Here is a 23,269-nt window from a genome sequence, read left to right on the forward strand (position 1 = left end):
TTTAACCATATAACACAAAAACAACATGTAATGTCTCAATTTAAAGAGTCTCCATAAAGCTCACAGCTTTGGAGCGAATCTAACGTTCTTTATCAAGTTCAGAAAAAAGCAAATTTTCATCCATGGCAAAAACATGGGTGACATTTTTTGGTAAACTGGTCCTCCATTTGCACCTATATCTGCTTCCATATCTGTAACGAAGAACATCACAAGTTTATGCCGACAAATCTCGTTATAACAATCATTTGTTATGTTTGTAATGATATTTTTGTTTTTTTGCAAAGTTTTAGGATATTTTTTACCCTTCTCCAAAAAAAATATTACCTTGGAACTTTTTTCATAATTCAATTATATGAAACAAAACTATATAACAAGTAACCCCATTATTATTCCTATACATAACTTGGCTAATCAAGCTACAGATTTCTGCCAGTAAAGAAAATGCAAGCATCTGGGGATGGAAGGGTATAACTTTAGACCAACATAGTAGTATGATGATTGTGATATGCATGAGGCAAAGTCAAAAGCATAGAAGCAAATATATGAGTCATTCCCAAAATAATTTATATTACATAAATCTGCAAAATAAATTAGAAAAAACAGAATAAGCTGATAAAGTAGCTTTTGCCATTTAAAATTTACATGGAAGGCATTGATATATTTTCACTCTGATACCCAACATTTCTAGAGAACATAGCAGCAGGGAAGGGATTTCGGGAACTTGTGGCAACTAAGACTCAAAAGTGAGCTTCTGTGTTTACTCTTCGACTAGTTTCTGTCCAATAAAAGTCCCAGCAAAGTAAATAGTTCGAGCTGGACCATCTATCTGTAGATATACGCTGATTTATACAGTCAATCACAATATCTTTTTGGCATCACAATGGATAATAAACTGATATATGGAAATAACTACTATGCTAAAGTATATACAGACGTCCTCTACCATTGTTTTTCTGAAGAAGGCTTGACCAGCAAGAGGAAGTGTTAGACGAAGCCAAAAGAAGGATTGCCTAAATATTCCTGCAGCATCCATCCTCCTGGTATTATTAGCTATACCTTCAATTTGTTCACAATCCCAGTAGGATAGAAATTAGTCATTTGGCAGATTTGTGTCACTAGATGAATCTTTAAAGTAGATCGTCTTTCAAATTTTCCATCTCAGGATCTGCAAAGGATTAAGCAGGAATTTGTTGTATGTTTTTGGCCTTTTAAAAACTAGATAAAAATGACAGTGGAATCCTCAATCTTTGTTAAGCCTCGTGAGAAGGGCCATCTACAACAGATGAAGCAGAAAAAGAGGGAAACCAGAGTTCTATACGGGTTCCTCCGGTTCCAATTGCAGCATCTGTTACTCTTGGTGAAATCACCCGCACAACACATCCATAACTCTCCAGTATTTCTCGAGAAACAGTTAGTCCAGCCACAAAGTTCCATGTCATGTTGTCCTCTACCCTATCTTCAGAAAATAAGTCTGCCCCAAAAGGTGCTAGAGAGTGCATCTGTGTCTACACAAAAGTAAAAAGATGCAATACTTACCACACACAAGCCAGTTGATAAATTTAGTCATTCATGAGCATACTCCTTTGCTATTATTAAGTTCATATTCGCATTTAAGTGCCACAGTTTTTCATCTTAATATCAGGCATTGTCTCAGTGATCATGATATTGAATAGATTTCATGAAACATACCATATAGTGCATATCAAGGCCATCATCGTCAATTATAACAAGAGCACCCCCTGCAGGTGCTCCAATGGCAATGATTTCAACCTTCCCACCAGCTTGTATACGCAATAAAGCACCCTCGATCAAATTACCCAAAGCCTGGCGTAAAGCAGGCTCTTCAATTGGTACCTGTAAAGATCTTGGAACCTCAGAAAGTAAAACAGCTCTCCTCTGCTCGTGTGCCAAAGGTGCCACTGCTTCCACCAAATCCACCAGTACATCAGAAACATTGCATGGTCTTTTGGGGGAAGAGAAGAACAGGAAAAAGACAAAAAAAGAAGAAGGAATAATTAGCAATCTCCAAAACCAAAGTGTTGTTCCACAATCTAGGCGTTAGCACACGATCAAAGACTCCATAAATCATCATATGGCATCAGACTAGAATGCAGAGTATTCCTGGACTCGTCACCCAATACAAGAAGCATCAACATAGGCAAGCTTAAGGGAGGAAGTAAGTGTTAGCGCCCTCTAAGTCTACCAACGGTTTACACATGCAAATTTATAAAAATAAAAAAAATTGATGTCTTCATCTTGTCGGTTAGTTATGTTTTCCTATTTCTTTGTAGCAGTGATTTGCAGTAGGGAGGTATTCCTCCACTTTTTAATTCCAATAGTACTCGCTCCATCCCAATTTTTGTCACTCTTTCCTTTTCAGCCAGTTCCAAAAGAATGACACATTTCTATATATAGTAACAATATGAATTTAAAATGTTCATTTTGCCCTTAATGAGATAAGATATAGCCACACAAATATTAACGTCTTATTCTAGACTGGAAGCTTCAAAAGTTTTTCTTTCTTGCTTAAATTCCATGTGCAGTCAAACACCAGGACATAAATTGGAATGGAGGGAGTATTAGGAAGTTATTTCCTTATTTTAGGAAGTTGTTTGAATTCAATAAAATGTGTGCAAAAAATTATTCCAGCTTTTTAGTACTTTAACTCGAGAGATTGCAGGTCCTCTCTTAAACGAACCAGCACCACAGGTTACAAGAAGAGAACCTTCTCCCAAACTCCTAATCTACTCCATATTAACTCTAATGTTGTGTTGCAGTTGTCTGGCAACCACAGAAAGAACCCTCAAGCAAAAATCTAGGGAAGTTGATTGCTGGAGAACGAGAATGGGAAATATTAAAATTATTCAGTATGTACCATGCTATCATATGCATAAACATTTTTTGAAGCTGACATAATGCAATTTGTAGGTTTCCAGACCATAGGTCTCTAAAACGAAACATAGTTTGAAAGCCAAAAGTTTACCTGATTCCTTCCTGGCGTAAAGGTGCAAGAGCAATAGGTGGCATTGGCATTTCTAGATCCTTGGATTTTGAGAAGACAGATTCTAGCTTCTGAGACAAGTTGTCGGATAACTGTGACCTCACTGACTCATGATCAGGATGAGTTGATTTCGGCATCCTTTTCAATGTTTCTTCACTATAGCGCATTATATTCGCCTGAAAAAGGTACAAGCCAATATATGCAATATTTTATCTTTTTTATCCTCAAAATCACCAATAGGCAAGACAAAACTAAGGCAAACAAAGCTGTCGATGTGTAAATGGACCTTCAACAATCGTTGGACGTTTATCTTTTGCAATTATGCTAAGTGATTTTTGGTAAGTTCAATCTGTTAGTACTATGAATATCCAAAAGAATATATGTCCTCTTACACTGTCCTGTTGAAGCTACCAACTTGCTCTTATTATTGAATGAACTCAATTCGTACCCTTTCCAAGTTCCCGGGAAATCCAAAGCTGTTTTAAACTTATAAGTGGGCTTGTCTCAATCTTTCTCCTTCCCTTCTCAGTCAGAGTCACGCAGAAGAACAGTGAGTGTGTGTGTGTGTGTGTGTGTGTGTGTGAGAGAGAGAGAGAGAGAGAGGCACAGTTAGTGAAGTACCTTTGTTAAGGAAACAGCATCCTGGAGTCCCTTAAGAGTATCACTCAAGCAATCACCTTGCTCCAAAATGTCTTGAACAATGTCATATGAAATCTGCATAGGGTCAAATGGGCAGATTAACTCTTCATTAAGTGTGATTAAAAAAAATTCACTAAAAGTAACCTAATATTTGGGGGCATAAGAAAGTGAAGCAGGATAAAGAAAAAGTTGGGATGTAAATTTCTTTAGCCACATACCTCACTCTTTCTAATCTGAACAGATAACATCTTACTCAAAGTTCGAATACTGGAAAGAGAACTCCGAATCTGCACATTAAAGATTCATAAAAAATTGATTATGTTCTGAATCTGTGCAGTGTACATTTTCACCACCTCAAACTGCTGGCATATATAGGTGCATCTGCAGTGCAAATCTTACTTGCTCAACCAAGTTGCTCATCCTGATATTATTTTGCCAGGTGGACTGTTGGAGCAGAATTGATTTCTGAAAGGGTACTGTTAGTTAGTTTTAGAACAAAACAATATCAAAGATAGATTTGTGACAGAACTACTGTGCATTACTGGAAAGAAAGAGAACAAGAATAATAAATAACAAAATGCTCAAAGAAAAAATCATTTCATGGCAATGAATAAAAAATAGTTAAAAGGATGTAATACTGTCAACATTATAACCGTATATGTCAATATTTTCGTGATATTTAGGATCAGTTTAGGTTTAGTTCCTTCTCTTTTATTTCCGTGGTGGTAAGGAATATATTCATAGATCCATTAAGTTCAATCAGATGCTACTATTACTAGGTTTTGGAAGTTAGAGTTATCACATATTTTAGAAGAAATAATTATATTATAAAGTAAAGTAGATCAATGCAGTGAATTCTAGACATCATATATTTTCAGCACCTTTGTCGTATCAGTATTGTACCTGATCCATGACATAAGCCATTGCAAGTGAACGAGAAATATTTATTGCATTTAATCTTTGCTCAGCTGTAAATTTTAACATCTCAAAGGAGTGGTCACTTGAAGTTTTGATATTCAATGATTTCAAATCTGTGCTAGAAGGTATAGGAAAAGTCTCCTCCTGGGCAGGCCATCCTTTAACATTAAGCCCTCCCTTGTCCCATGTAGTTCTTGGGAGTTCCACAACCAAAAATCCAACAATAAATGGGTGTTTCAACATGGGGAACACCACTGCTCCAAGCTCGGGAAGTAACTCTGCCTAAGAGGAATAAGACTAGTCAAAGTAATATTTCAGTGCAAAACACATTTGAAGAATTAAATTGATGTACCTCTTGCCTCGAAAGAGCTGCTTCGGCAATTCTTAAGCCTGCTGGAATGCTAAAGTTACCAATTAGAATCACTAGATCAGTCTCATTAACACATGGATGTAAAATAATCCGCTGCAACTCTAGGCGGTCCATCACATAGCTTCCAGCTGGTCTTACATAAACCTGCAATTCACTAGATTAGCACAAGCAAAGTAGAAAGGCAAAATTGTTTTCTATACCTCAACAAGAGCCAGGGGACTTTCCTCTTTAGTTTTGGTTTTGATTTTTGACCTTCAATAATTTAGAAAATCTAAAATAAAATAGGGCAAAGATTATCCGCTGTTCACAACACATGAAGCCCAATCAAACATCGAAGGTGTTGAGAGTTATCAAATGATACAAAGTGAAATAGAATTTAAGCAAAGTACTATAGTAAGAATAAATAACTTGGTTTCATTTGATTTGTCAATGTTATATTGTTAAAGGATAATAAGATGGTTAGAATTCCTTTATCTTCTCAATCTAATCACTTATATTGTTCCGAACAAAACGTTATTTTTGAGCATCCAAATCCAGTGTCACAGTTTATCTAGCCTTATGGACCAGTGTTACCAAAAGCACAAAAAAGCCTCTAAGGTTCGTTGGAGCTTTAATCGCAAATGAAGTGTGGGCTTTAATGAAAAAGCGCAAAGAAATAGAGGAGTTTAGTAGAATTTCTAGGAGCTTTGTGAAGCTAGAGTCTACTTACTTTGTAAAAGCTAGAGTCTACTTACTTTGTAACATGTTTTTGATGGTGGCCAGCATTCCCAATGCTGAAGAATACAACAATGCTAATCCTCAAAAAAAGGCACAAAGGGAGAAAATGATAAAAGGAAAAAGCACAAGAAAAGCTCTAAGGTTCTTTGATTATATATATAGATAGATAGATAGATAGATAGATAGATAGATAGATAAACAAACTATTATTATAAGCAGGAATAACAAAATATATGAATAAAGAAATAGCAAAAATATTTCGATAAAGTGAAATATAAGTTATTTAGTATCGCCTTGTCAAAGAGGTTCAATATACCTTAGAACCTTGATGACGAGACTGAAGTGCTCATTAAATGAGGCGAAGTGCTCAACATGTTTGAGCCTCACTTCAGGGCTTAAGCGCACCTTTAACAACACTGTTCTGGACCAATCCTTTACAGGCACTCTAGTTTGTCCATACTTTTAGAATATTTCTTATGGTTCAAGAAAACTGGTGAAAATGAAAGAACAAAATGTGAGCTCTTATTAGCGGAGAAGGATAGAGATTCAAGTAACCCGAAGTAGGACCAGTTGATGATGTCCACAAGAGGGGTTGTAGTTCTAGGAAAAGTATACTTCACCTTAACATGTTTCAGACAATGTCTTCACCACTAGGCTATTAATGGAATGACTACTATTACGTACTGCCATTTGAGATGACTTTACTTGGTTGGGTCTAACTGCTAATACTGATTTTTAGAAATTTGTTGCAGTGAAAGATATAAGATGCCATTTCTAAGTGGGTCTGCAAAAAAATATGTTACTTTACTTGTCTAAAAATAATAACAATAGGAAAAAAAAAAGAGAGAAAGAATCATGTAACAGATTACAAAAGTTAATTAAAAGAAGTCTTTGGCTTTCCAATCTTTTACAGTATCTCTAGATCTAAAGAGAGAGCATCATGTCATTACTCTCTACTAGCACGTACTGCCCGATGGTGGAAGAAGAAAAGGAAAGCTCCTTCAGCTCCACCACCATCACCTACTGCCTAATGGTGGAAGGTTGTTTTCTTAAAAAGGAAAACTACAGCAGGTTGCTCCACCACCTTTACCTACAGCCTAATGATGGAAGCTCGAAAAGGAAAAGTACAGCAGATTGCATGTTATAGTATTGCTCAACACTAGAATTTCTTTATCAACTTCGACCTGAAAGAAAAATGAACTATATTCTACTTAACACCAAATGTAATTGCCGAAGAGCAGGGATTACAAAAGTAAAAAGCACTTATAGGCAAGCCAGAAACTAAACTGAAAATTTCACCATATTGGACTCAAATCATGAAATAGGATACCTAATAAAAGGCATAATGAACTTAATAAGGGCTAAAGCAGTACAGATTGCTGAAGACTATAGCTCGAAGAATGTAGAAAATTATCTTAACTCAAAAAGTAGAAAAGCAAGCAGAGTTCCATATATTATGTAAGAAACTTCTTAAATTCATGATCCAAAGCATTACATCCAGCAACAATAGACATAAACACAAAGCTTCTTAAGCTAATGAAACTAACTTGTAATATAGAAATGTTCTTTCGATCAAATCAGTTATTGAAGGAAACGTTTCTTACGGAAAGAACGGAGTCGGGATGAACAATACGGCGAAACAGCTCCAATTGTTCAAGGCAAAGTCTCTGAAAATCAACACTCGGTAGCACCAAACCTCTATTTTTACCATCATCCTTTTCAATCGTCTGAACGAACTCCACCGGTGACGTTGAGGCATTCCGTATCGCCGCAGCGACAGCTGACGCCGAAGTAACCATACTGTCTCCGTCTCCGTCCTCATTGTCATCGGAGCACGTGCCACTGACGTGCCGGAGAGTAGTGGAGGAGGTAGCGGCGGCGTTGGTGAGAGTGAGTAGTGGTAGCCTCTGGGAAGAAGCCTTAACAGCTGCTTTGTAGAAGGTAACAGAAGAGAAGATGAGGGTAGGGGGGTAGTAAGGGGGTGGGGTGGAATTGGATAATGGATTCTGCGGAGGAAATGCAGAGAGCAGCATTTTCTTTATGATCGGATTTTAATGCCAAATGCGAATGGTCTGTTTGAGAGAAAAACGGTCCAATGCCGTCGTTCAATTGGTCCACGAGGGTCTTATAAATGTGGGTCCAACTAGCTACTAATTTTATTTCTCCTTCCTTATCTTTTTTCTTTTACATTTATTTTTCAATGTTAATTTTTTTATTTATTTTTTGAAATACATTTAAATTTAAACATTATAAAATATAGCACTATAAATTAAATTTTTTAATAATTAAATATTTTCTCTGTTTCCAATTATTTATCCATTTTTATCATGACACACTATTAAGAAAATAATTATTGAAAGGTCTCATGCAATCATAACCTACAAGAGGTCTCATGAGATCATAGCATGATGCACTAGGTTCGAACACCTAAAATGCCAACCATTGATAGATTTTGCAAAGCAAAAACGGTTGCACTAACTCTTCAACTTGGGTGTCTACGTTATTATATATAGGTATAACATCAAAAATATAACCTAAATCAATCCATACTCTCATGATCTTTTCCCACGCGAATGTGGCAGATCACGCGCGGCTACCAATCATGCCCTATGTGATGTTGATAGTCATGCTCACATTCATGATGCACATGTGTGCACTACACGATCAACTGAAAAGGTCGTCTAAATACATATTTAAAAGTGGTTAAATTCACTAGTTTTTAACTTAAGCTTCAGATTACTTCTTTATGAACTTATAAGAGCTTCCAGACCTCAATGCCAAGCCTGTTAACCCTCAATATTGATTTTGGTCAACTCTTTTATTTTCAAATTTCCTAGTTTTTGGTTATTCTTCTATGAAAGGCACCTGAGTTCCTATGGACCTTGTACGTTGTCAACCCTCCGTGTAGAGGCCAGACCTCATGTAGAGGAAAGGGATCCAAATACTCAAAACAACTAGATGGGTCGTTAAAAGTGAACTTTTAGTAAAATATATATGTCCCTTTATGTTACTAAAACAAGAACTACTTTTATGACTAAGTTTTTGTACAAGCAAGCGAGTGCTTAGTTCACCGTAGTTTTTATCAGTTACAAACTTGAAGAAATGAAATACTAATAGACATGTAGTTAGTGATATATGTTGCCTTATGTGACTTGTGTGTTACTTGGCTTAGTTTTCTAAAATGTATATGTTAACATCGCTCACTAATTGTTACGTGCAATTACAGTCAATATTTAGTTAGTGTTTGATTATAAATTTTCAAATATTCTTCACAAAAAATATTTGGGTGCAATTTCACCATGTGTTTGGTCATAGTATTTAGGAAATATACTTAACTTTTTTAGAAAAATATAATTTATACCCATAAGTTTTAAAAACTATCACAAACTAATTATAAGTTTGTATTACAAGTCAATTGAATGTTCGTTGCAACAAATAACAAGTAGTGTCCATGACACTAGAGCAATGTGGTAGCTTAGAATGAGTGCAACAAGCATCATTCCATACATTGTGAAGTAGACAAAACAAATGACTTTGTTATCCTGAATCGATGGTTCATCATTTTCATCAACGACCATATCATCACTTTCATATTCACTGAATATTTCATCACTGCTTTGGTGTTCACGTAAAAAGATTGTGTAATACAACACAAACAACTACTATAGAGAGTGTTTTTGTAAAAGAGAAAAGTTTGGTATAAAATTTTAATTTTTAAAAGATCCCAATAATGAGATTTGAACCAAATACTAAAAAAAAAAAAAAAAACTAGTATTGGGAATTTGGGATTTTTGTCAAAAATATTTGTCAAATAATGAACTTATGTTTATTTTCAAAATTTATATGATTTTCATGTTTATTTTTGAAATGTACTTCCATGCTTATACTACCTTTATCACAGAAAGCCTTGCTCTGCCTGTAGTACAGCTTATCCCCCTATCTTCCTGTGGGATACCATATTGATTTGGTGAATTTTTACTTGTTCAATATTGATTTGGTAAGTTTTTACTCGTTTGATGAAAGTCTCTGCTTATGTTAACTAATGTGACATATTTTGGGTGCAAAATACTTGTTAAGGATAGATGCAGAACAAAAACAGTTTGTTCCTAGTGAGGCTAATACCTATGTATAAATCCTTTAGAAAGCTAGCCAGTGTGCAACTATTTAAAGAGCTTTAGTTATTCAAATGCAGTTACAAATCGAAACAGGAGTTGGTTCATTGCAGGTTGTGACAATAAAATTGCAGAATAACGCTGGTACATTTGTCAAATTAGACTCTCACAAGATCCATAGTGATTTCATGCCACACGTTACCATCTTTATACCTCCTTATTGTGTCCTTTAAAACCACGGACTTAAGAACTCAAGATGTTGTTCCATATAAAACACGAAAATGCATGAAGCCGGAGCAGTCTCAAGGTGAAATGAATCGTCATAGTATTGAAAGAAAAAGTAAGGTGAAAAGTTGAACATTAGTATCCTCAAACCCTTTCTCAGCTACTAGTGAATGAATCAGGTTGTATTTCAGTCAAATGACACTCATCAAACTATATGTAGTTAATGAACCAGAGGAGATTATTCAATCCTATAAAAATCAAATAGGAAGGAAACATAAGACGGTATGTAAAAGAGTAAACATTCAATGGTTAACTCTGTTGCAGGCCAAACTCAAAGGAATTGGAGGATCTGAGAACGAGCCGTTAACAATCTGATCAAATATCCACTTATTAGCTGCTTCTGTGAAGTGAGTTCCATCCCAATTAACCCTAACTGATGGATCCTTGCATGAAGAAGCAATCACTATCTCTTTTCCGTTCACCACTTTCTTGCTTCCACATTTTATGAATCTGTTGTAATTGTACTTCCCACCATGACCACAACAAGCTAGGAATGGGTTCTCAAATCCTGTCATTTTATATAGAACTTTTAAATATTCATTTCTAGTTACTCCCTCCATCTCAATTCGTTATTCGTTTGTCTGGTTTTGACTTGACACGGGGAGTTTAAAAAAGTAAAGAAGACTTAATCTTGTGGTCTTGACATAAAGATACATAAAATGTAACAAAATGTCCTTTAATGTTGTGCTCTTAAACATTGTCACATAACTTTGTGAAAATTTTGATCCAAGAATAACTAGTACTACAGTCTGCAAGTTTTTTACTTACATAAGACTTCAAAATCTAGAAGTTAATACCATGAAAAAGATCAAAATGAATTCAAGTTCAAGATAAAAATGTTAAATGATAAGATTACCTAGCTTCTTTGCATGACCGATGAGCGAGTATTTAACCGAGTAGACATCTACATAAGTGAATGCAGCTAAAGGAAGTTCTTTCCTGAGCTGAACAACAGTTTTTTTCAACAGAAGGTTGAAGTACTTTGACACTTCATTGAAGGGATTAGCACAACCATACTTATCGACTTGTGCTGCTGTGATCATAAAGCGGTCAATAACATATGGTAGACAACCTACTGGTCCAGTATTGTGAATCCAAAATGATCTACCGCCTTTTGCATATACTTTCTGCATTTATAGAAAATGAACAAAACTCTTAGAGAATATAAGTAGATAACTAATATAGATTGGTTTACTTTTACTGACCTTTATAACATTGGATAACTGAGAGAGCAAATCAGGAACATAAGCCTTCACTTGATCAGTGGACATATTAAGCTTGTAGCCAGCAGTGAGATCATTCTGTCCGATATCAAACGTGTACAATGCTTGAGAAAAATCTTCCTTATTTGGCAGCAATTGGCCAAAGACATTTCCTGTGTTAGAAATAACAAAACCTCTAGCCTGTCTCAGAAATAAAATCATACTATTTTCATCTGCAGTTTACGCAATAAAGCTAGTACCTTTCTGGCGAATTATTTGTGATCTTGTATGAAAATCAGAGAACTGAACACCTTGTACATCCAGTGATATTGGACTGTATCCACTCTGAGCCATGGTTGTGTTTTGAGGTCTAATGGTTGATCCTGCTGTGGCAAAATTAGCTCCATGGCTGAAGTTGGAACCAATCGAATCAAGAAACGCGCTAAGATAAGGCAAATCTAAGCCTTCAGCTGGCAATTCAAAAATCAGGTACACAAAAAAAAAAGCATCAGAAGCTGATCAAACAAATAAAAACAAGAAAAAAGAAAAATGTGAATTACATGGGGATTTTACTAGAGATCAGTATGAAAATTCTCATGTAATTCACAGTTTTCTTATAATGTCTGTCTCAAAGTTGTGTTAGGTATAACAAAAAATCTTTCCTAGTAACCAAAAACCTTAGTATATTATTCGAGGAAAACAAAAGAAGAAAAAATGCAGGAGTTGGGGTTTTAACCTGTGCGCTCTAGCAAAATTAACTACAGAGTCATGTTATTTCACGAACACATGTATTTATTAAATTTAATGCTACAAACTATGTAACAATCGATTAGTAATAAAATGATTTACCAATGAAATCGATAAGGAGACGACCATCGGAGAATCGACCAGCAGGGGCATGAAAGAAAGTTTCACCATTGGGATAAGGAGCTTGTCCAAATGCTGCTGAAAGGCCACCAGTATCTGAGTTTGAGTCACCAAAGTTGAAAATGGCTGCAAATTTGCAATTGCCTAAGATTTGGGTTGGAACTAAACACAAAATTAGAATCAAGATTTGTGTTACCATTTTGCTTCAAAAATATTCTGTTACATTAGATACCAAACATATAAAAGGGTTTTTTTCTTTATTATTTTGGCTTTCCATTTTTCAAGATTGAGACTAATTTGTAGTCTTTTTTTAATTATTGCTTGAAAGACTATCTGATTCTACTAAATTTAAGGAAATCATGACATGATTATTTTTTAAAAAATTGACAAAATTTATGTACATGGGATTCGACCTGTACTAACCCAGTTACCTAATATTTAACTTGACCATTCACCATAGGGTCCTCAAATTATGCGGTCAATTTTTTTCTGTAATTTACTAACATATCTTAATGAGAGATAAAAATATTTTATTCGTAAATCGTTTTATTCTCATGATAACATTAGTTTGTGAAACAAGACTTATCTATACCAACGAGAGTTTGTAGAAAAAAATAAATTGAAAAAAAAAGGCAAATGAAATGATATTGAATGTCAACACAACTTTACTTCCGTCGTTCAATAAATCATTTTTCAGCGACTCAATTTTATAGTTTGAAAATGAAAATAACAACAAAAAATCAAGAGACTAAAAGCAACCAAGCAAGTCGTTCGTTTGTGGTCCTTCTTTTTGCAATATTTTTTTTAATAGAAGATCCTCTTTTGACTTGGAGATCTTTTAGATCATAGTCTAAAAAATATATATTTAAATCACAATTTAAAATTTTCGGTAAGTTTATTGAATTTTGATAATTTATCTACTAAATTCATTGTTATCAATAAAATTACTCAATTCAGACTTTTATCTGGATAAAATAAATTGTTTTTATATTCCATATAAACATGGACACTATAACTAAACAATTTTTTTTTAAAAAAAAAAACAACAACATGGAGTCTACCGTTGAGAGTAATTTATCAAGAATTATATTTGCACAATTTTTAAAAAATAGAAACAAAATCTATCTAATGATATAAAAATGTACATTTGCATAAATTCGAAATCGGTTTATTAGAATCAAAGCTAAGATTCTTACTTGAAATTGAAATATTATTTAGTTACTAGATCTAATCTAATAATACACCAACAAAATATCTCAATATCCATTTGATCCATAAAGCTAAAAAAGTGGTTAACTAATTAGTACAATCTTAATTGAATAACTAATCTTATTTTTGATGACATGCCATATTCAAGGGAAGTGGTGGATCTGAATATAAACCATTCACAATTTGTTGAAACACCCATTTATTAGCAGCCTCTGTGAAATGTACACCATCCCAATTTATTCTTTTTGATGGACTTTTGCATGATTTTCCCAATATTATTTCTTTTCCTTTCACCTTTATCTTGCTTCCACATCCATGATTTATGTTGTAGTTGTACTTTCCTCCATGCCCACAACAAGCTTGTAATGGATGCTCAAATCCTATAACCAATCAGGGGTAAGTTACGAGTTCAACAGAATTTAATAGTTCAAATGGCTTTACATACCGTGCTTGTTAGCGTGATAGATGAGTTCATACTTGACTGAATAGACATCAACATAGGTAAGAGCAGCTAATGGAAGATCTTTTCTTAGCTCAATCACTGCTTCTTTCAACTTAGCATTGAAATATTGAGCCACTTCATTGAAAGGAGCAGCACAGCCTGCTTTATCAACTTGCCCTGCTGTTATTAACAGACGATCCAATACGTATGGTAGACAACCAACTGGACCTGTGTTATGTATCCAAAAATATCTACCACCGCGACTATATATACCCTGCAATTTGACCAATGAAAAATCGTCATCATCACTCTGGTGCTTGAACAATTTTAATTTGAAAGCTCAAAAATGAATACACTGTTCTGATATCAGGTAAAATTAAATTTTGGACCTAAGCTCAAACAGAGGAGGATTGTTTAAGCCGAAAACATTCATCTCATTATACAGTTAAATTATGAGGTAAATCAACGTACCTGAATAACGGTTTTGAATTGATCGATCACATCAGGAACATAAGCTCTAACTTGATCAGTGGACATGTTACTGAAGTAACCAGCAGTTAAATCATTTTGTCCAATGTCAAATGTGTATAACCCCTCAGAAAAATGTTTCTCCTTAGGCATCAACTTACAAAACACATCCCCTGTACACATTATTGAAAAATAAATAAATTAAGAAACAAGAATATTTAGACTACAGAACAAAGTATGAACGTATGGATTTTTATTACCTTTGTTACGAATAATCTGAGATCTATGAAGGAAATCGTTGAATTCGTAACTCTGAACGTTTAATGAAATGGGGCTAAAACCACTTTGATGAAGAGTTGTGTTTTGTGGTCTGATTGTTGAACCAGCTGTGGCAAAATTGGCTCCATGACTGAAATTTGAACCCAATGCATCTAAGAATGCACTTAGGTATGGTAATCCTAAATTTTCAGCTGAAAAAATCCACATCAAATATTTTATCAATTAAACATGAAAATATTTTTAAAATCTTCATATATACCAAATACATCCGGTAGCATAACTAGTTATATTATAATAAAAATAATTTTTTAGTAATAATAAAAATATATAAAATATTAATAAAGAGTGTTAATTTTTAGCATCCGTGGATTTTTTATTCAGCCTATGAAATAAACCTACCTAATACAAACAAAAATATGTCACATTTTCTCTTCCCCACCGTTAGTCTGACTACAATTTTAATGGTTCGCCTTGCGTTTGAGATTTAAAAATTAAAGAAGTATTATTATTATTATTTATTGGGATAATGTCCAAGTATCCCCTCAACGTATGCCCGAAATCTCAGAGACACACTTATACTATACTAAGGTTCTATTACCCTCTGAACTTATTTTATTAATAATTTTTTACCCCTTTTTAGCTTACGTGGCACTATCTTGTGGGCCCAACGATGGTTGACTTTTTTTTTCGAACTAGTGTCACGTAGGCTAAAAAGGGTAGAAAATTACATATAAAATAAGTTCAGGGGGTAATGGGACCTTAATATCGTATAAGTGTGTCTCTGAGATTCCGAGCATAGGTTGAGGTTGGATTTATATGATATAGTTAAAACATGGAGATTTAAATTTGAAACTAATAGTATGAACTTTGATATAATATTTTTCTATTTTTAACTAATTTTTTTTATAATAATCTAAAAATTAAGTACAAAATATTAAATAAAACGAAAATTAAAACGAAAAAACTTATTCTAAACGTGAACAGCAATACAAAGATGATTTCACTATTTTTTTAGTTTGGATTTATATGATATAGTTAAAACATGGAGATTTAAATTTGAAACTAATAGTATGAACTTTGATATAATATTTTTCTATTTTTGACTAATTTTTTTTATAATAATCTAAAAATTAAGTACAAAATATTAAATAAAAACTTAAGATATTTTAATAATCATATAAAAAATTGGTAAAGACCATTTAGTTGATTTTCGAAATTCCAAGCATAACATAAAATAGTAAGACGAATTTCATAGTAAAATAGTTTTAAAGTAAAAAACTTTAATTTGTTGATATTAGTCCTGAAAAATAACAATTTCAGTAAAATCTGATAAAAAGTGTAACGTACACGAATTTTATTAGTATCTTTTTAAATTAAAAAGACTATTTTTAAAAAGACTATTTTTAAAAGACATTCAAACAAATCAAAAAGATAAATGACATTATAATAATTACCAATGAAATCAACAACAAGACGACCGTCACAGTACCGTCCGGCAGGGGCACCAAAATATGTCTCTCCGGCGGGTGGACCAGCCTGACCAAATGCCGCCGACAATCCACCGGTGTCGGAGTTTGAGTCGCCGAAGTTGAAAACCGCCGGAAAATGACACGGTGAGTTGGTCTTAGCATCACTTGAAAATGGAAATACAATTAGCAACACTAGAAGAAACACATTTTTTGAGTAATTATTAGTAAGCTCCATAAGACAAATTGTATTTATTATTTTTTATATAAAACAAAGAAGAAAAAGAAAGAAGTTGAAGTTGTTAAATGGATATGATGAGATTGTAATTATTAATAGTATATGAAGGGGAAAAAATGCCCAAAAAAAAAATGACGTGGGTCGAGTACTATGGTTTAATTTTATGTAAAAAAAAATAAAATTACTTTCATAAAAAATAAATTAATTAAGACAAGTGAAAATTGTTAGTAATAAAAGGTGATAAATATATAAATGGACCTAAATACTATTGTTATTATTTTGTTGCTCATAGAAGGCAAAAATTATCAAATAAAATTAGTTTGATATATGCAAATTCATCTAAATATTATCTCAGTCCATTATTATTTATTTATTATTAAATTAAAATATCTATTAAGAAAATAAATATTGACATAATGAGTTTATTAATTTGAAAAATTACATAAATATATCATGATAAAAAAATATTTATCATTTATAGAAGTAACATTTTTGTTTTACTTGATTACTTTTAATTTATTTATAATACAAGTTTGATACATATTACAAAGAACAATTTATTATTCACATATAATACAAGTTTTAATGATGGATTATACATTTATCACACATTTTAATACACTTTTAATACAATATGACAATTTTTTACCAAACAAATATAATATATTTTAAAAATAATTATAATTCAAATATATTGCATACATAATTTACTTTTAATACATATTATATATTTATCACAGTATTACTATAAATGATAATAAACAAAAAGTATCGCTAAAATCAGTAATTATTTTTTAAAATATATTAATTCATGTAATTTTTTCTATTATTTTTATTCTTAATTATTAATTATGAAATGAATGAATTAAGAATTTAACATTTGCAGAATGTCCTAGTTATTTATTTAAAATAATTAATTAAGGATATTAAACGTAAAAGACAAATAATTCGAGCTGGAAATATCAAAATTATAAAAAGAACACATAGAAAATAACGATAAATAGATAAATATGATGAGGTTAGTATGGAAAAGAACTATTGTTGGGGTCCAAGTTCACGAGGTTTGAGATTATTATGAAAGGACAAATTTGGTCAGGTTAGAATTTAGTGTATGTTTTTTTTTAAAAAAAAAGAGTTATTTTTTATATAAAAAATAGCTAACATTAGTTTTTAATTAACAATTCTTAACTATATCTTCAATATATTTATAATTTGCAGTTACATATTTAGTTTGCTATTTGTTATATCCAATTATATATATAAAAAAAAAATTATGATTTTCTACGAAAAAAAATTACAAATGTATTAAATTAAGTAGAAGATGTATTAATTCAAATAAATTACTCTTTAATAATATTCTTATTTCAAATTGGACTCTAGAATATATATGTTTCATTGATACTCTGATGAATTTAAAATCAAGGATAAAATCTGTCAAATTCTTTTATTCATTTTGAGTTATCTTTGTATTCATTATGAATCACTTTTATTCAAATGTTACCAAATTTCTTATATCTTCATTTTTATACTAACATAATTTTTCTTATATTCAATTGTATGTATTCAATTTTCTTATTATATTCTTATATGGTCATTTGTAGGCAAAAAAATTGCTAAATGTTCTTATATTTAGTTTGTTTCATTGAGTCAATCAATTGTTTTCACTTTTTGTGGTAAAAAATTATCAAAGTCTTTCTATATATCTAATGCATTAAAATATCTTGATGTATTTGTCTGCGTGTGAAATTAATTATTTTCATTTGAGTCAAACGTGTTGTTGTATTCATTTTTGTTGATGAAAATTATAAAAAAGAAAACTTATATCGAAACGCAAAATGCATATAAATATAATTATTTAACAGCTGAATCCAGATACAAGCAAAAACATAAAAATTCTAACTCTTGAAAAGTATACATATGTGGAATGTAGTTAGTTCTTATCATTCAATTCAAAAACATATGAAATTATGAATACAAATATATATGGTACTTATCTTTCAACACAAATACATAAGTATACAAAATTTGATGCAAATATAAATATATAAATACAAATGTATAACAAACAATTAAATGCATTGATACACTTGAATATATATATTTTCTTATAAATGTATCAGTTGAATAGTTGCATAGATCATAACAATTGAATATGTTAATACAAAAGTATACCAACAAAAAAGAATACAATTGATTGATTATATTTCAACTGGTCTATTCTCAATATGCTCAATCCCTTAGTACTTGTTTAAAAATTCCAATCCAGTATCGATCTTCGATATACAGTAATTAGTAATCGATTCTAAATTTAATTCGTATACACATTTAATGAATATTTTTAATACCTATGTATAATATTTTACGAAATACGTAAATTATAAATACTACTTGCGTAAGATGTGATTGGATGATTATTAATAGGGTGAGTGATATAAGCTTATTGGTAGTATTTGGTATCTCTCTATTTTTAGAAATGTAAACCTAACAAATCAAAGACTTTTGTTGGCAACTTGCAGTACTTGCTTCAGCCTTTATAGAAACTTTTTGTTACACATTCCATTTGAGCACAAAAAGACATCCTTTTTATCGACTCGATATTCGTAGTAAACTCTGATTATTTTAAATATACATCACACAGAGTCTTATTGGGGAGGAAGCATTTTCTATTAATTTTTTTTTTATTGATTAAGAAAGGAATAATTTCATCTATTGCACTCAATCCTTGGTAATAATTTTTCGCTATTATTGATAAAGATGACTAGTTATCTGGAGGTGGATTCCGAATTTTAATATTATAAATTTAAATTTTATACTTGTTTTAGTTAATTTTTAATAATATATGGAATAAAATTTTTTAATCATATTTTAGGTTAAAGGAGTTGGTAGATTTCAAAGGTCAAGAAGAAATTTTTTCATCACATAACTTTAAATGAAAGGCTAGTATATTATAAGATTAACATCTTGAAATTTTCAAAAGAGAATGCGTATATAGAACATTATATTAATTTACTATAAACTAAAATAAATAAATCTTAATATAAGTAGCAGAATTTCGAATTGCATCACTTCTTTTAAAAAATTAATTTCATCTTGTAAACCTCAAGATTTTACGTATGATGATGAAAATCGTCAACAAATCAATCATGTTTCAGCTGCATTATTCTGAGATATTATCCATTAAAGTGAATCCAATTATAATTTATAGCAAGAAATTACACGATGCGTTATATACGGTACATATTATAATTAATTTTGTGGAATATAATATAAAGTCATATCACTTTTAATATCTAATTGGTAGTGTGTGGAAAAGCAATGGTACCAAACCGTTTGCATGCGCAGAAAGTGAAAAGGGGAAGGAAAAAAAAACTACTATTTGAGAAAAAGAAAGGATTATTCTTATTATACGAGAGATAAAAGATAATTTTATTTCATATTTGATTGAGATAAATATATATAATAACTTATCTTTATTTCGAGATCAATTATTATAAAATTATATTAATATTTTTCTATCTTCATTAGAATAAACATAATACTTAAAAAATAACAAATTCTGACATAATTTATTCACCAAAAGAGTCATTAGGCGGGGACCTGTGAACTGTGTAGCATGTGAGTTTTTATCAGCTGTCTTGCACTCCTCCCTAGCTTTATATGATATTTAATTTTATTTTATTTTTCATAATATATATGATATTTAATTTGATTTAATTTTATTTTCATAATATATATGATATTTAATTTGATTTTTGTTGATAAGTATAATTTTAAATTTTAGATTTATATGAATATATTTAAAATTAATCAAATAGATGCACATATTTTATGTAGCATGATACACATAGGACGACACATAAAATATAGAATTGTCAGTTGAGATATTTGTCTATTTGTTCAATTCTATACTAATTTAAATGTATATATCTATCTATAACATATTTATATATTATGTCAAAACATAATAATAACAATGGCGTTTAGGATCATTTTTGCTCACCTTAATTAATTGTCTAGGTTTTTGTACAAGTAAGGGTGTACAAAATCGAACTGAAAATCGAACCAAACCGAAAAAAAAAATCCGACTAGTGGTTTGGTTTGCCTTGGTTTGATGTTGGGGAAAAAAACTCAACTATATTTGAGTTGGTTTGATTTCAACTTAAAAAAAACAACACGAGACCAAACTAACCCGACATTATATATATAATTTTAAAATTTTATTTTATACGTAGAAATACCTATTTTGATATAATTTTTAAATATCTCTTATACTTTTTCATAGTTTTTATCTTTTAATATATTTATTTCATGTTTGGAAGTTAGAATCTTAATGATCTAATAAAGATTATAGTTCATAATACTGTTGATAATTCTAATAAAGTTTAAATAAAAATTAAATTAATATTAATACAAAAAGAAAATCAATTCAACACTAAGAATGACAATAATATTGAATATTTATTTTTTAGTTTTACATAGATTTAGACAATTAAAACACATGATCTAATTTTACTTTCTTTTAATGTTTAGTCATGTAATTAATACTTGCTAAACTTATTTTAGCATGATTTAGCACTTTAAATTATGATCAATTTCATTATGACTTATTACTTTGCAATATTTTTTACGCGATTTTATATTTTTTTTGTTGGATATTTTACTGTCATTGATCATATCATATTTTTTGTTATTTTCTTGAGAAATAACTTAGATAGTTGCATTTTGGTATGACTAAGAAAATATTTCATGTACAAGTAAATTATATGTTTGTATGAATACTATACAGAAAAAATTTAAAAATCCAAAAAAACCCGAAAAAATCGAAAGTTGAAAACCCCGAGTTTTATTGATTTGATTTGGTTTATAAATTCAAAAATTTAACACAAATAATTTAATTTGATATTTGAAAAATCCGAACTAACCCGATCATGTGTCAAATCAAAATTGGGAATTGTTACACCATACATTAGCCCCCAAAAAATATTTTTATGTTTTGTTATTACACCATGTATAATATGTATATAATTCATAATTATACATTTGCATTTGTTATAAATTATTTATACGCATTAACACAGCACTACAAAAGATTACAATTAAGTGAGGTAAAAGAAAGAGAAAAATATATATAATGACAAACTAATAAAATAAATTAAATATTATAATCACGCTTTGATTTAATTGTGGTCCAAAGTAAACTATTTTTCAGTCACCTCTCTCCCTTAAACTCTCGCTCACTACTCTCCCTCTCCGGTTCTCTCGCTCGCTATCTCTCACTTTTATATAAACACAAGTGCATAAAATGTGTTTTTGTTTGTATAAAGCGAGAAAAAATTGTATATATATATATTTTTTTGTTTCCTTCTCCTAGATCTCACTGGTCACTCTTCCAGATCTCGCTCACCACCATCGCCTCTATCATTTATACAAATAGAAACGAAATATATAAATTGTGTTTCTGTTTGTATAAAGCGAGAGAAAATGATATATATACACTTGCAAATACATATATCTTCGTCCTACACACTTGTAATTATACAATACAAATATTCTCCTGCCCAATTTTCTTTTGTCTTTCTCTCTTTCTCGTTTTATACATACACAAACTAAGCAATTAATTTGCATAAAACTGCTTTCTTTTGTATATGTATAGCGAATTATACAATAGGTTTTTTTACATATGTATAGCGAATTATACATATTTATGTTTGCTATGGAGCGCAATTAGACAAACTTTGTTATATCATACAAATATGAATTTTGTGTTTGTTATATATGAAAATTGTTTTAAAAAAAATTGATCGACTAACTATTTTTTTTTAAAAAAAAACATCCCTTTACTTATATAGATTAGAATAAACTCATCTGAATATTTGTACTTATTTTTATTTTCTGATTTTATTTATTGACTAGATAAAAAGAATTGTGTTGCTAGAGAAAAATAATTTGAGCAATTATTTTGTCAAAGTTATTGGGACACGCAGAAACAAAGGCATGTTGAGAAATTTGCATGTTTGTATTTTGTATCTTCTCATATAATTTGTGGGGTATGGTTGACGCCTTTTTCTATGTACCATTTTTGTTTAAATAAATAAATTTAAGATCGTAATTTTGAATCATTAAAGGAGGAAAAGAAAATTTGTGACCACAGGAATAAGGTTGTATTCCTTCTATGATATTTATTCATTTTTTTGAGAATCAAATTATTTATGTTTGGCTGAAAATTTATGCGATGATTTTCAAATCTTTTGTTCGACTGAAAATTTATGCGACGAATCTTCAAACTTTTTGAAACGAAATTTATATATTTGTGAAGTATGAAAAAAAAATATATTATAAGTTACAATAATCGATACTTCAAAATAATTAAAAAATATACGAAAATTTTAAGGTAAAAGATAGACTTGATTGAATCCAAAAAATCACATGTAAATTTGGACGGAGGAAGTATGATTTATTTAACATTTCAAATAGTAAACTATTGTTTAAATATGATTGTTTGTTCTACACCACCATCAGTTGACTTCATGGCCCAATGGATAAGGCGCTGGTCTACGAAACCAGAGATTCTGGGTTCGATCCCCAGTGAAGTCGAAATTATCTAAATTTTTTCTCTTTTTCGAAAAGGATTTAACATTATTATTACGTTTTAGTAAAACTGGCTGAATATTGTTTTCTTCGTTTCAATTTGTTTGAGCTGTTTTTTTATTTGGTATGAGTGATCTTTTTTTTTTAACAACTCTTTGGTTCCAACTTTTCATATGATATGCTTATAACCACAAAATTAAAGGATATTTTGATATATTATACGTATTTTTAGTTTAAGATCACAAAATTCAAATGTCTTATACATTTTTGAAGTTACCTATTAAGATTAAATAGACGAAACAAACTGAATTTGAGAGACTAATAATTATATATGTGGACTTATATCCATTTCATATAATATGTAAAAGTGGGTAATAGTGCAAGTCTGTTGTAGACCAGTGAGCTTGTAATAAGGGAGAGACACTAGATTAAGACTTCTAATCGTATAAATATGACTTATCCTTACAC

General features: G+C 30.9%; 3 protein-coding genes and 1 non-coding gene across 4 annotated transcripts; 1 reads left to right on the forward strand and 3 right to left on the reverse strand.

Annotated features, from left to right (window-relative positions):
* Positions 1–529: 529 nt before the first annotated feature.
* On the reverse strand, positions 530–7,740 carry LOC101244485 (chloroplast sensor kinase, chloroplastic). The gene is made up of 9 exons (XM_004239088.5): positions 7,250–7,740; positions 4,911–5,072; positions 4,544–4,840; positions 4,040–4,105; positions 3,859–3,927; positions 3,623–3,715; positions 2,984–3,177; positions 1,690–1,963; positions 530–1,505 (listed from the first exon to the last, which is right to left on the reverse strand). Exons 1-9 carry the CDS (start codon positions 7,676–7,678, stop codon positions 1,251–1,253), a joined length of 1,839 nt encoding a protein of 612 aa, XP_004239136.2. The 5' UTR covers positions 7,679–7,740; the 3' UTR covers positions 530–1,250.
* Positions 7,741–10,143: 2,403 nt separating this feature from the next.
* Positions 10,144–12,477, reverse strand: LOC112941537 (GDSL esterase/lipase At3g26430-like). The gene is made up of 5 exons (XM_026031103.2): positions 12,094–12,477; positions 11,505–11,714; positions 11,248–11,417; positions 10,899–11,169; positions 10,144–10,550 (listed from the first exon to the last, which is right to left on the reverse strand). Exons 1-5 carry the CDS (start codon positions 12,308–12,310, stop codon positions 10,285–10,287), a joined length of 1,134 nt encoding a protein of 377 aa, XP_025886888.1. The 5' UTR covers positions 12,311–12,477; the 3' UTR covers positions 10,144–10,284.
* A 763-nt stretch (positions 12,478–13,240) lies between these two features.
* LOC101245358 (GDSL esterase/lipase At3g26430-like) lies at positions 13,241–16,293 on the reverse strand. The gene is made up of 5 exons (XM_026031104.2): positions 15,964–16,293; positions 14,491–14,700; positions 14,234–14,403; positions 13,766–14,036; positions 13,241–13,700 (listed from the first exon to the last, which is right to left on the reverse strand). Exons 1-5 carry the CDS (start codon positions 16,211–16,213, stop codon positions 13,441–13,443), a joined length of 1,161 nt encoding a protein of 386 aa, XP_025886889.1. The 5' UTR covers positions 16,214–16,293; the 3' UTR covers positions 13,241–13,440.
* Positions 16,294–22,734: 6,441 nt separating this feature from the next.
* TRNAR-ACG (transfer RNA arginine (anticodon ACG)) lies at positions 22,735–22,807 on the forward strand. The gene has a single exon. It is a non-coding gene; the product is annotated as a tRNA-Arg (tRNA).
* The last annotated feature ends 462 nt before the right edge of the window (positions 22,808–23,269 follow it).

This window comes from Solanum lycopersicum, chromosome 5, assembly GCF_036512215.1.
Source record: "Solanum lycopersicum chromosome 5, SLM_r2.1".
Classification (NCBI taxonomy): Eukaryota; Viridiplantae; Streptophyta; class Magnoliopsida; order Solanales; family Solanaceae; genus Solanum; species Solanum lycopersicum.

Bases quoted from the DNA above. Each gene is read 5' to 3' on its own strand.
- LOC101244485 (XM_004239088.5), bottom strand. From the start codon at position 7,678: ATGCTGCTCTCTGCATTTCCTCCGCAGAATCCATTATCCAATTCCACC. The intron at 3,928-4,039 runs GTAAGATTTGCA...TTTAATGTGCAG, and splicing joins TGAGCAACTTGGTTGAGCAA to ATTCGGAGTTCTCTTTCCAG. The intron at 1,506-1,689 runs GTATGTTTCATG...ACTTTTGTGTAG, and splicing joins GCCTTGATATGCACTATATG to ACACAGATGCACTCTCTAGC.
- LOC112941537 (XM_026031103.2), bottom strand. From the start codon at position 12,310: ATGGTAACACAAATCTTGATTCTAATTTTGTGTTTAGTTCCAACCCAA. The intron at 11,170-11,247 runs GTCAGTAAAAGT...CTATAAATGCAG, and splicing joins AGTTATCCAATGTTATAAAG to AAAGTATATGCAAAAGGCGG. The intron at 10,551-10,898 runs GTAATCTTATCA...ATAAAATGACAG, and splicing joins CGGTCATGCAAAGAAGCTAG to GATTTGAGAACCCATTCCTA.
- LOC101245358 (XM_026031104.2), bottom strand. From the start codon at position 16,213: ATGGAGCTTACTAATAATTACTCAAAAAATGTGTTTCTTCTAGTGTTG. The intron at 14,404-14,490 runs GTAATAAAAATC...TAATGTGTACAG, and splicing joins TCAGATTATTCGTAACAAAG to GGGATGTGTTTTGTAAGTTG. The intron at 13,701-13,765 runs GTATGTAAAGCC...GATTGGTTATAG, and splicing joins CTATCACGCTAACAAGCACG to GATTTGAGCATCCATTACAA.